At 37.1% G+C, this 12024-nt stretch overlaps 1 protein-coding gene across 1 annotated transcript; it reads left to right on the forward strand.

Moving 5' to 3' along the window:
• The first annotated feature begins 466 nt into the window (after positions 1–466).
• Positions 467–8896, forward strand: hgo (homogentisate 1,2-dioxygenase). The gene is made up of 10 exons (XM_089637098.1): positions 467–620; positions 1574–1746; positions 2771–2867; positions 3111–3297; positions 3542–3662; positions 3809–3939; positions 4015–4169; positions 5925–6051; positions 7205–7386; positions 8566–8896. Exons 1-10 carry the CDS (start codon positions 606–608, stop codon positions 8698–8700), a joined length of 1323 nt encoding a protein of 440 aa, XP_089493224.1. The 5' UTR covers positions 467–605; the 3' UTR covers positions 8701–8896.
• Positions 8897–12024: the final 3128 nt, after the last annotated feature.

Genomic DNA, 12024 nt, shown 5'->3' on the forward strand with positions numbered 1-12024 from the left:
AGTAGAATGTTGTTGTTTATACGATGATATTGATGATGAATTTCAGGAAAATAACCCATAAACGCTAAAGTTTTATGAGGATTTTGAAATACCTACCTATACTTAATATTTCGATTATGTCCAACACATAGCAATACAGATTGTTCTACGAATTTTTAGAGGAGAAAAAAGGATTTTCGGTGGATATTTTTTCCGATTTTTTTGACTTTCACCCTTGAACGGTCATCTTGGCCATCGTACAGGTACTGGGAGATATTATTATTGAAGCGAATTAATGATTATAAAAACCAAAAGTAGCACATTCTTTAGCAACTGAAGTCAACGGAGTATGGGTATCAAACCAAAACCCGTATTTCGCAGTTAGGTATTTAAATTATATATGAAAACTATTTGTTATTTGCATAAATTAAGTTTGTTTACGAATGCAATACCTGAACACTGAATACATCAGCAACATTATCTATAACTGGTCGTTTTAATGCGATGTCATCAGGAGGTATAATCCACAATCAAGATTCGAATCATTTGTATTCATTCTTCTCGAATAGAGTTGACGCTAAAGTCGCTACTAATTTCGCAGCAAAGTTTCGTTGATTTGAAATATTATGGCGCAATTAAAGGTAAATTATCATGGTTATTTTCATTACCAATTTTCACCCCAGTGTGGATGATCAAATACTACCTCAGAAATTATTATTTTCGTTTTTTATATTTTTTTTAATGCTTACGTTCGTCTTCTTGTATTGTTTGTAACCTAATTACCTTTTACAAATCTTAAATTTAATTAGTATGTAAATAAATAATAAACTTACAATTATTAAATCTCTTTGACGAAATTTTACTTGTATATTAGGATAACTGTGAAAATGTTACTTTTTCTATTTTTTAGTTAATTTTATTTGTATTATTTTAGAAATATATAAAGGGTTTTCCAATAAGAGGTGTTATTTTGATATTCAAAGAAAAATTCCATTTTTTAATATAAATGATCGAATGTTTATTTCATTATAAAGAGGAAGGTATGCCGTTAATAGCGAAAAATAACATCAGTCAAATGACCACCACGACCAAGCCTACAGGACCATATCCTTTTCATGAAATTTTCCATAACCAAATCGCAAAGTGGCTGCCTTATGTCCTCGATAGCCTCACGAATTCCATCTTTGAGGTCTTGAATCGACGCTGGGCTGTTGGCGTAGACCTTCTCTTTCACGTGGCCCCAAAGGAAGAAGTCGCAAGGTGTTAAATCAAAAGATCTCCATGGCCAATCTTTTCTAAACTTTTCCCGTAAAAGATCAATGGTTTCGTTGCTTGTGTGGCACGTAGCGCCGTCTTGTTGAAAGTAAACGTTGTCCAGATCAATACCATCCAATTACGGCCATAAAAATCATTAATCGTCTCTCGATAGCTCTTTGAATATCAAAATAACACCTCTTATTGGAAAACCCTGTATTACCTTTTCCGCGTCTAGTAGGGACCAACTTTTTTACCAAGCAAAATATGCTTTTAAGTAATATTATAAATCAGAAATGTTCAAAAATTTACCTTCTCAAAAATATAATCTGCCTTGAAGTATTTATCAGGTTTTGGGTCAGAGTTCCAATCGGCGGCCCCGGGTTATGAGGAAGCACTACCCATGGGGCGGAACTCCCCCCAGAGGGCCCCCTTCGGCCTGTACCCGGAGCAGCTATCCGGGTCAGCCTTCACCGCGCCCCGCCATGAAAATGTACGCTCCTGGCTTTATAGGTAATTTATTAATTAGCTAACGAATTTGATTGTTTACAGTCAGTTTAATTTTTTTCCGACTATGTCCAGGTTAAATCTTCCCCATAGGAAAAATTAAACCCTTCCACACACTTTTCCACAAATGATCATCTAGTCCAGGGGTCTCCAAACTTTTCAGCCGGAGGGCCACATTGACTACTCCAGTGAGTTCGGAGGGCCAAAACCGTTTTAATTTCTAGACACCCATATTTTCTGTCCTAGGGAGGGGGGGGGGTAGACAATAGAATTTTCAGGGATGAAAATATAGCTTTAGATAACGTAGCTTTGAAGATATTTTTGATACTCGTTTCTCAGACCCTGATATCATTGCGAATCAAATAACGATTTTTCAAAAAAATCCTCTTGATATATTCGCGCGATACTTGTGGCCGCAATGTATTGGTGCCAAGTACCTCGCCAACGAGCATATTTGTTTATTCGCACGAAAAAAATCGCGGAGTTTTCGCCCCTTCTGAGCAAGGTCTTAGCCATTAGCTGTCACGGGTCCTTGATGACACTGGCCATTAGATGTCGCGGGCCGGATGGAAGACACTGGCGGGCCGGATACGGCCCGCGGGCCGTAGTTTGGAGACCCCTGATCTAGTCAATCAACATTATGCAAGTGCATTATATAAGCAAAATAAATACAAAACAATACAAGAACAACACGTCAACTCACCAGAGATCAAATGGGAAAATAATTCACCGACTCCAGATATTTTCGTATCAGAGGGTTCGGCTCGGTAGAACTCCTAACAGGGCCTATAAATCCTACTGATCCCTCAACATAAATATTCTTTCGTTATCCTACATGTATTTAAAATGACTGCTTTTTGCATTTTTTTATATAAATTTTTTGATAAATCTAACATGCCTAAATTTTTAATGAGAGAGCTAGGTATAATGCCAGTAGCCAAAATAACATTAAATTATATGTTTATCTGATTTTCATTAGCTATTTTAAATTATTAGTCAGTTTTTTTTTTCACTGTGAAATTATTTTCAGAATTCGTCCGTCTGTAATCCATAGGCCATTTACAAAATACCTTGAGGGGAAATATATGAGTCACAATTGGAATGAGCAATATCCGAATCCCAATCAGGTAAAGTAATAAAACTTTTTTTCTTTTTTTAATTAGTGACATATAAATAATTTAATTTCAAAGTTTAACCGTTCAGTTTAACCTTATAATTTTCTCCTGGTTACCCAACCAGGAGAAACATACATCAGGGACTCACTGCTTTGATAAGGTGTCCTCTATTGCAGACTGTCTCTTCCGGCACAGCTTCTGCTTTCATTTACCCTTGGGGTGACTAACGGTACCTAGTATTACTATTTCTTTCAGTTGAGATGGAAACCATTTGATCTGCCTGCAGAGACCGATGGCAAAGTAGATTTTGTATCTGGCCTGCATACGGTGTGCGGTGCCGGGGACCCTCGCACCAGGCACGGAATAGCCATTCACATCTACGCATGCAACACCTCTATGGACAACTCTGCCGTGTACAATAGTGATGGGGACTTCCTCATTGGTAAGTACCTACCCGTGATAGTGACGGACATGTTGAAATAATGTTAAAATGTGTGTTGGCATGGTGACTTAAAAGTCTTTTATTATCGTGCAAAGTTTGTTGTGATATCTATCCAAATCTTGGAGCCAGTGGGATTAAGTCTCATGCCTAAAGGACATTTTGGTCGAGGTTTGAGAGAGCCTGCCTATTCAGATCTAGACACATCTACTGATGATTATTAACTTTAAATATTGTTATCTTTCAGTGCCCCAGGAAGGAGAGTTGAAAATAAACACAGAATTTGGAAAACTGAGCGCAGGACCTAATGAGATATGTGTAATACAGCAAGGAATGAGATTTAGCGTGGAGGTGGATGGCCCTTCTAGGTTATTTTATTCAATTGTTTAATTTACATATTTTAACAATATTCAAAATTTTAATTCACAAAAAAAAATTATAATTGCTTAAGTACTTACATAAACATATCTCTGGCACTATTTAGTATACTTTAGTCAAGAATATATAATTTCAGAGGTTACATTTTGGAAGTTTTTGATGGCCATTTTAAGCTCCCCGATTTGGGTCCCATCGGTGCAAATGGATTGGCGAATCCACGCGACTTTCTTACTCCAGTGGCTGATTTCGAAGATAGAGAAGTTGAAGGTAAAATTCACAACAAATGATCAACCTTCAATAAGAATGTTGATATGTGATATTAATTTCTTGAATCTTTTTCAGGTTTTAAAATAATAAACAAATACCAGGGTGCATTGTTTGTAGCCGAACAAGGTCATTCTCCCTTTGACGTGGTTGCTTGGCACGGCAACTACGTCCCCTACAAATACCAACTCAAGAACTTCATGGTCATCAATTCTGTTTCATTTGATCATTGCGTAAGTTTATCATGACACATGTAAAATGGGTGTAAACTGAGTTTTGTCACCGACATTGGTGCATAACAAAATGACTGGTTCTTTACCACTGTGTGATAAGTAGTAGGTATGTAATTCAATTAGCAAAATTGTAATTGTTTGCATTATGGTAAAGGTCCCGCCCAAGGTTCGTAGAAAAAATATACAACAAGGTTAGTTCAACGAAGGGGTAGAGCGATGATTGGTTAGAAACTCGTGACATAGCTATGAATTTAAGCAATACAGGTGGAATCAAGCGGCTCTGAATGCCTTGTAACTACATATTGCCTATGTAGACATTCATGAAAGTGAAATTGAAAGTCTCATTTGGCAAACTAGGTATCATGACAGGAAAAGTGATGAGAATAATGTAATTCATATAAAGACTCGCACAGGGTGGTAGATACTCTCAGTGACGCCTTAAAAGTCGTGAAAGATAAATCAAAACATTGCTTGAAATTGCTTTAACTGTATTTGGTTACCCTACATGAATAGCCAGGTACTTCTCCACCTTCCTCTTCCCCATACCTAAATAGCTCTTTTCATCACAGCTGTATGAAATATTTCAATATAATTATACTAAAATAAGCCAAATTTTAACATACAAGTATTTTTTTAACATTAACTCCACACAGGAAACCCTGAGGGAAATTATTTTCCTCAGTGTCATCTTTGATCAAGATGAGTTTGTGAACATGGGTCTTAAAGAGACCATGTTGTAGGATGGAGGAAACATGAAAACCTTTCCACAGCCGAACTGTTGAACTCAAGAGTTGAGTCATAGAAACTAGTCATTCTCATGAGATAAATAATGTCAACCAATTATAAATGTTCAGCTTACGTTTGGCGTTTTTCTCGACTACGCAGCGGTGCCGAAGAGATAAATGACACTAGTTCCTCAAAGTATTTTCCATTGAAATACCCGGTAGAACAACAACATCATTCTCGCCGACACCTGCGCTATAAAGATCGCTATCCGTGTGTTTAGACAGGGGAATTTATAAAACCGACCGCCCGTTTCTGCACTGAGTCAAAGGTTATATAAAGGTATTTCATTGCTCCAGGCCAGAGGTGGCTGCCAAATTCAACAGTGGTTAAAAGAATGTAATGGCAATGTATTCAAATTATTACAAACCTACATAAGTGCATGAAAGATATACCAATAATATTCAATAGCTGATGGGTACCCAGCGTTGCTTGGGTTTATGAATGGTTTGGAGTAAACTTTTGAGGTTGTTAATTCTAGTGTACCTGATAACTAGATGCTAACCCTAAGGTGGAAATAATATTATTGTTAAGAATTGAAAAGTTTTTTTTTAAGTACTTATTTGTTTCACTTGATCACACCATGTCTTCCTCGGGCGTCCCCGACTATTTCTACCTTTCACTACTATACACCACATTGTTACTCTTAAAAAAAAACATTTTATCAACTTCAATTCGACTCTTATGTACAAACACAAATATGAGGAAATTAGATTTACCAAAAAATAATATTATTTAGTGAAAAGTGAAGATCGTACATTTCGGACTCCAACTGGACTTGGACGCTTTACGAGCGGCCCAATGCATTTTTTCCGTAAAGTGATTGTATGAGCGAACCTTGTTAAGTACTTATTTTCTACAAGCCTTTGGTGCCGCCTATTTGTTTATTAAATGCCACAGATAGTCAGTAACAAAATTTTGATGTTATGAATTAGTTACGTGGGTACTAAGGGACGTGAATTTTTATTACAGGATCCTTCAATTTTCACTGTGTTGACGTGTCCTTCTACAAAGCCTGGAACTGCCATCGCCGATTTTGTTATTTTCCCTCCGAGATGGTCTGTTCAGGAGGACACATTCAGGCCACCGTATTATCACAGTATGTAAAAACAGTATTATATTCAATATTTTTTACAGTAGAATAACTTAAGTAAAACCTCAAATTGTAATACAGGGTGCAGTAAAACAGACAGTGTAGTTTTGAAGGTCTATTAAAAAAAATGTTGCAACTTACAGAAATGGGGTTTATTTTATTTTATTTGGTACATCATGCCATTTTTTACATCAAGTCCTGAAGATGATATCAGAAAGATGGGGAGCAGTGATATACATTGATGCAGGCGAAGTTTTCGGCAGCATTTTAGCTCATCTCCAAAGGTATCGTGGCGATTTCCTCCCGAATTCTATCCCCTTGAGTTCTTCTAAGGTATGTGGCCGATGTTTAAAAACATTTTCCTTCAGGTAGTCCCACAGAAAGAAGTCAAAAATGCTCAAAGCAGGTGAGTGCGCGGGCCACCTCACATCGCGCTCAGAGAGACGAGACGCGCAGGGAACATCTGTCGCAGTTTCGTCATTAAAACTCAAGCAGTATCCGCCGTAGCACTGTCCTGTTGAAACCAGATGTCTCCCAGATCTGTTGCCTCCGTTAGTTCTTCCAATTGAGGTTCAAAAAAATTTTCCAACATGGAAATATAAAGTTGAGCATTTAGTCACTGTTCGTCCTTTCGTCTCAAAAAAATAACGCCTAATCACTCCAAATTTGGAAATCACACAACACACGGTGAGTTTTGGGGAGTGAAGAGGTCTCTCGTGAAGTTGCATTTTCAGCCCTGTTCTGAAAATATTGTTTATTCACAGAGATGTGCGTAGCCCCGGCGAAGCCCCGGTATTGTCCTGACCAAACCATGGTAACAACTGAAAACGGCACGACCCTACCGACACAATGAGACCCCTCCCTGATTCCTACTCCCACCACAAGGGATGTACCGGCTCTTCAAAACAGCACGCTGTATTTAATCATTGAAGATAATATTAACAACTCCCAAACTCAAAATATTAACAACACCCAATTCCTAAATGTGACTAAATCTTTTTATGATTTTTTTGTTTCACATTTTTCAATTGATATGTTAATATGTATTATATTTATTTTTTTAGAAAAAACAGCCACGTAGAATATCATTTTTAATTCAGCCAGTTCTCTCATCTCAGAAATGGCACTCTCAAAAAAATTTGTAACACTTATCTGTTAGGAAACTGCATGAGTGAGTTCATGGGGCTTATCCTGGGAAGGTACGAGGCCAAGGAAGGGGGCTTCCTGCCCGGAGGTGCGTCCCTCCACTCCATGATGACTCCCCACGGACCAGACGCGGAGTGCTTTGAGGCTGCCAGCAATGCAGTACTTGGCCCACAGAAAATAGCAGAAGGAACTCAGGTATGTGATTCCAGAGTTTCTCCAGGTTCGAGATCTCAGTTTGGCGAGCAACTTGTCCAAATTATCTTACGATATGCTGTAGGCAGACAGTTGCGGGCCTATTGCGAATGCCCAACTCTTCCAGAATGGACATATTGGTGATTCCTTTACTTTGGGAGACGGGTAAGGGTTCCGCCGCCCCGGGAACTATTCATTGGATAAATAACACCTCTGACGTACGTCACCACAAGCGGTTCACTATGTTTGGTGACTTCCCAGGTTCATGAGGTGAGGTTTGGATCGGGAGACCCTTTAACCTCTCGAGCTAGACTCTCGACCCAATGCCTTGTGATTCACACGTCACTCCTGGACACACTGAACCCCAGATTTCTACCCACCTCTCAAACCTTTTTTCTGGCCAGAACTTCCCCTCCTTCCTTCACTTAAAAAGACCCTCCATACAGCATCCCCAAAGGAAAATGTAAGGAGTTTAAGTTTAAAAAAAGAAGCATAAACTGTTAAGGCAATATATCGGCAAACCACACCTAAAGGTTAAGGCGATGCCATACTGCAAAATCATGTGTTTTTGGTTTGCAAATTTGGTCGCCTAGAAATGTTTCAGATGCTTTAATTAAATACTGCGAGTAGAATACATCTTGGCCTTTGAAATAATCGAGTATTTTTTAGATAAGTCTTTTTATAAGCCCAAAAAAAAATAATGTATGAGGCCTACGAAAACTGCTTTAAAGTTCAAAATCTCCTACTTACGAACCCATTTTCGGTTATGATTTTATTGTATAATGTGGCAAATTCGAAAAAAAATTTAATATTTATGCCTGAACATCCACAAAATAAAATAAAAGGCACTTTTTGGCCATGTTTTTTTCTTGCATAAATCAAATCAGGCGGATGGTGTTAAGCGGTAATTTAAACCTTATCGCCATCTACGTAAGGGTTGTTATTGATAGCGACTCAATTTAAAATATTACACGATGTAGTGCATCACCTTAAATCTGTTTTTAATTTTGACAAAACACAATTAAAATGTACATAATCATGGTTAATAAAAAATAATGGTCATTTGACATCATATATAACCTCAGAATATCTTTTTCCAAACCCATAATGCTCATATTTTTCCATTGTGGAATTGTTATGCTTATGTTATAAATATGTACGTGTTACCATATTTGATTTCAGGCATTCATGTTTGAGTCGTCGCTGAGTATGGCGGTGACAAAATGGGGAGAAGACACTTGCCAGAAGTTGGATGCAAAGTATAATGAGTGCTGGCAAACTCTGAAGAAACACTTTGATGGAAAGCTGAACATATAAAATCTATGGAAATGTTGAAATTAATTTTCTTGGGTTACATCAATATTTTATATATTACAGCCGCAGAGTCGGTAGGTCTTATAGGAAGTGAAAAAAAAAAACTTAAAAGTACCAGTTAACCTGTATTTAAACAGGAGCCATTGATTTTAAGGTTACATTTCACTATTAATTTTAAATAATAATAAAAATATTATTACCGTAATGTGGGTTGACTTTGGCCCAAAATATCATCCGATTGCAAAGAACATTCAATAAAATCCAACTTGCTTAAGAGAGCGCTTTGAATTTTTGAATAATGATAGAAATAGAGTTAATGAACTGTTTTAAATAAATTTAAAAAATTTTAGTATAATTTTAACCAAAAAAAAAAAAAAAGAAGTTTGGGCCAAAGTTTCCCATTCTGAGAGGATTCTTTGGCCCAATTTTTTTTTGAAGGCTGTATTATTGATTTTAATAATGGGCTAAAGTAAACGCAGCAATCACTGTGATCATTCTTAATGCTTACATAAAATGTCAACATTTAACAATAATAAATTTACATAGGATGCTCGGAAAAAAAAATTATAAAAAAAACAATGAATTATTTTAAAGAAATTTTATTAATTATGAAACAATTGGTATACAATTATGTTTTTTTAATTAAATTATTTATTTCAGTAATTTGTGGGTATTACAGTGGTGAAAAATACAACAAAATTTCCCAATATTTTAATATTTCTGGAACTTGAAAGAATTCTCTTTTGGAACGACACTTCTCGGGGGGGTTAATTTTTTGCACAATTTCAACCCAGGAATACAAAATTGCATCTTGCTTGTCAGGCCATTTCCAGCTTTTTAATGTCTTTTGCATAGAGCTATCAATCGCACCATTCTTTCGTATTTCCAAAATCTTGCCCGGAAAATAAACGCCTTCGTACACAAATATTACAAAGTCGCCTACTTCATAGGGTGATTTGTTTGATGCTACCATGGCAGCTGACGTCGACGCTTGAGGATGACTTCCTTCGCCATCCAGTTCTTCGTCAAAAAATTGTAACGGGCCGTCGGAATCATTTGAATCATGCAATGAATAGTTGTTGTCGTCCGATTCAGATGAAGAGAAATCTCATTTTCGTGGCAGAGCTTAAGTATGTGCTCGTTAATGTTACTGCTTAAATTATCGCAAATGATTACCTTTTTACCGTGTTGCTTTTTCAGATGCGGTAAAAACAGGGAAATAAACCAATCTTCAAAAATTGCCGCATCGAACCACCCAGATTTAGACCTATTGTAGCGGCAACCTGGTGGTCCATTTTCAGTCCACAAATCCCAAAGACAGTCAGATTTATATACTATGTATGGCGGCAATAGTTCTCCATCAGCATTACCACAAAACATTAAAGAAGTTGATGTTTTTGTAGTGTTGCAAATTCTTTCAGGATATTTGCTGCCTTTCTTGATAAGCACCCTCTTCTTACCTGGATCGTCGGTGAGGTTGGTCTCATCTAAGTTCCATATGTTACTTGGTGGGATATAATTAAGCACTTTCGATAAGTTACCCACATAACTTTTTATGGTGTTTTCATCGGTGCTTGCTCTCTTTTGCGATATATTGCTCGCAAATCGTAACGTTAACCTCGGATGGCGTTTCGAAAATGAGCGAATCCACTCCCATCCGGGCATATTATTCTTAAACTTTCTAACTTTCCTTCCCTGCCGTTCTAAATATAGCTTAATAATACATCTTAGTTCAAACGGATCTACAGGAAATCCATATTCACCCATGGTTATACAGCAGTCCACAAATTTCATCTCCATGCGTGAAAATTGGGGGTTGGCCGGGCTTATTAGAGTGCAATCCTTTTAACTTATTCTTGAGAGTACTTCGAGGTATGTTATACACTGCAGCCGCTTTTCTCTGCGTCAATTCACCATTTTTGATTGCATTTAAACATGCTTGCAACTTTTCCTTGGTGTAATCTGCATATTTACGAGCTCCCAGGAGTCTGACGTAATTTCTGGGCATTTTAACTTCAAAATAAAATAAAGAAAGCTTACTGTATAAAACGTAAAAGATCTATTTTCAATTGGACTGAATATAACATAGCCGTTTCTAATAAAATGTAGCTTGTTCACAACATCAAAACATCTATTTTTGATTAGGGGATACTTTGGCCCGGGCCAATGTTGGGACAAAGAAACCCCAACTCTGTCAAAAACACACAACATCATGTATAAAAAATATTTAAAATATTGTTTGACATTTTAACACCATAATATTGCGTGCTATCATATCTTCAATATATTCTACGGATATAAAGTGTTAACATACCTGTTTAAGTGATAACACGTAGTGGATGCAAACAGATTTTATGAAGAAACTTTTTTATCGAAATTCGCATGCGACTGTCTTCACCTAGAAACTTCTATAAAATGGACTCTAGTTTAGTCAAAAAATCTCCAAATGGTGTCACTAATGCCATCTATTGATTTAATGTCAAAATTACGCCTATATGAGACTTAGGACACAGATGTCACCAATCAAACTATTTTTTAATTTGGGCCAAAGAATACCCCTAGGGCCAAAGTCAACCCACGGTACGGTATATCTAAACTGGTTTCATTTGTTATGCACAATTTATTGAGTCAGTCAAAATAACAATCTGGTATAGGCCCAGTGTATTAGTCGATTTACAGCTCGGCTTGGTTGGAATGTGGAGCTTAGAGCAGCTTGGAACATAATCCGCTTAAATAAACCTCTCACTATATCGATATATCTTTCGGGCTTTTTGTATGAAACATATTGCTCCTAATATAGCTTAGGTGTGCAAATACAGGGTTTTCCAATAAGAGGTGTTATTTTGATATTCAATCGTAAAAGATCAATGGTTTCGTCGCTTGTGTGGCACGTAGGGCCGTCTTGTTGAAAGTAAACGTTGTCCAGATCAATACCATCCAATTCCGGCCATAAAAAATCATTAATCATCTCTTGATAGCGCAATCATTCATTCGCATTCAACGTAACTGTTGCTACAGCCTCATTTTCGAAAAATTAAAGTCCAAAGACTCCGCCGGACCATAAACCGCACCAAACAGTCACACGTTGAGGATAGAGAGGCTTTTCAACAATAACTCTTGGGTTTTCCGAGCCCCAGATGTGACAATTTTGCTTGTTGACGAAGCCACCGAGGTGGAAATGGGCCTCATCACTCAAGATGATTTACATTTGATACACTCAAGTGAATTTTAATAATTTCAATGCGTTGTTGAAGCGTGTATCGTTCCATTTTTATTAATGGCGTAGTTTCTACTTGTCAAATGTCAAAAAATGACAGCTTCAAAAGT

This window comes from Hesperophylax consimilis, chromosome 1 (genome assembly GCF_061612785.1).
Source record: "Hesperophylax consimilis isolate HC1 chromosome 1, BYU_Hcon_1.0, whole genome shotgun sequence".
NCBI lineage: Eukaryota > Metazoa > Arthropoda > Insecta > Trichoptera > Limnephilidae > Hesperophylax > Hesperophylax consimilis.

Bases quoted from the DNA above. Each gene is read 5' to 3' on its own strand.
- hgo (XM_089637098.1), top strand. The intron at 2,868-3,110 runs GTAAAGTAATAA...TATTTCTTTCAG, and splicing joins AATATCCGAATCCCAATCAG to TTGAGATGGAAACCATTTGA. The intron at 3,940-4,014 runs GTAAAATTCACA...AATCTTTTTCAG, and splicing joins CGAAGATAGAGAAGTTGAAG to GTTTTAAAATAATAAACAAA.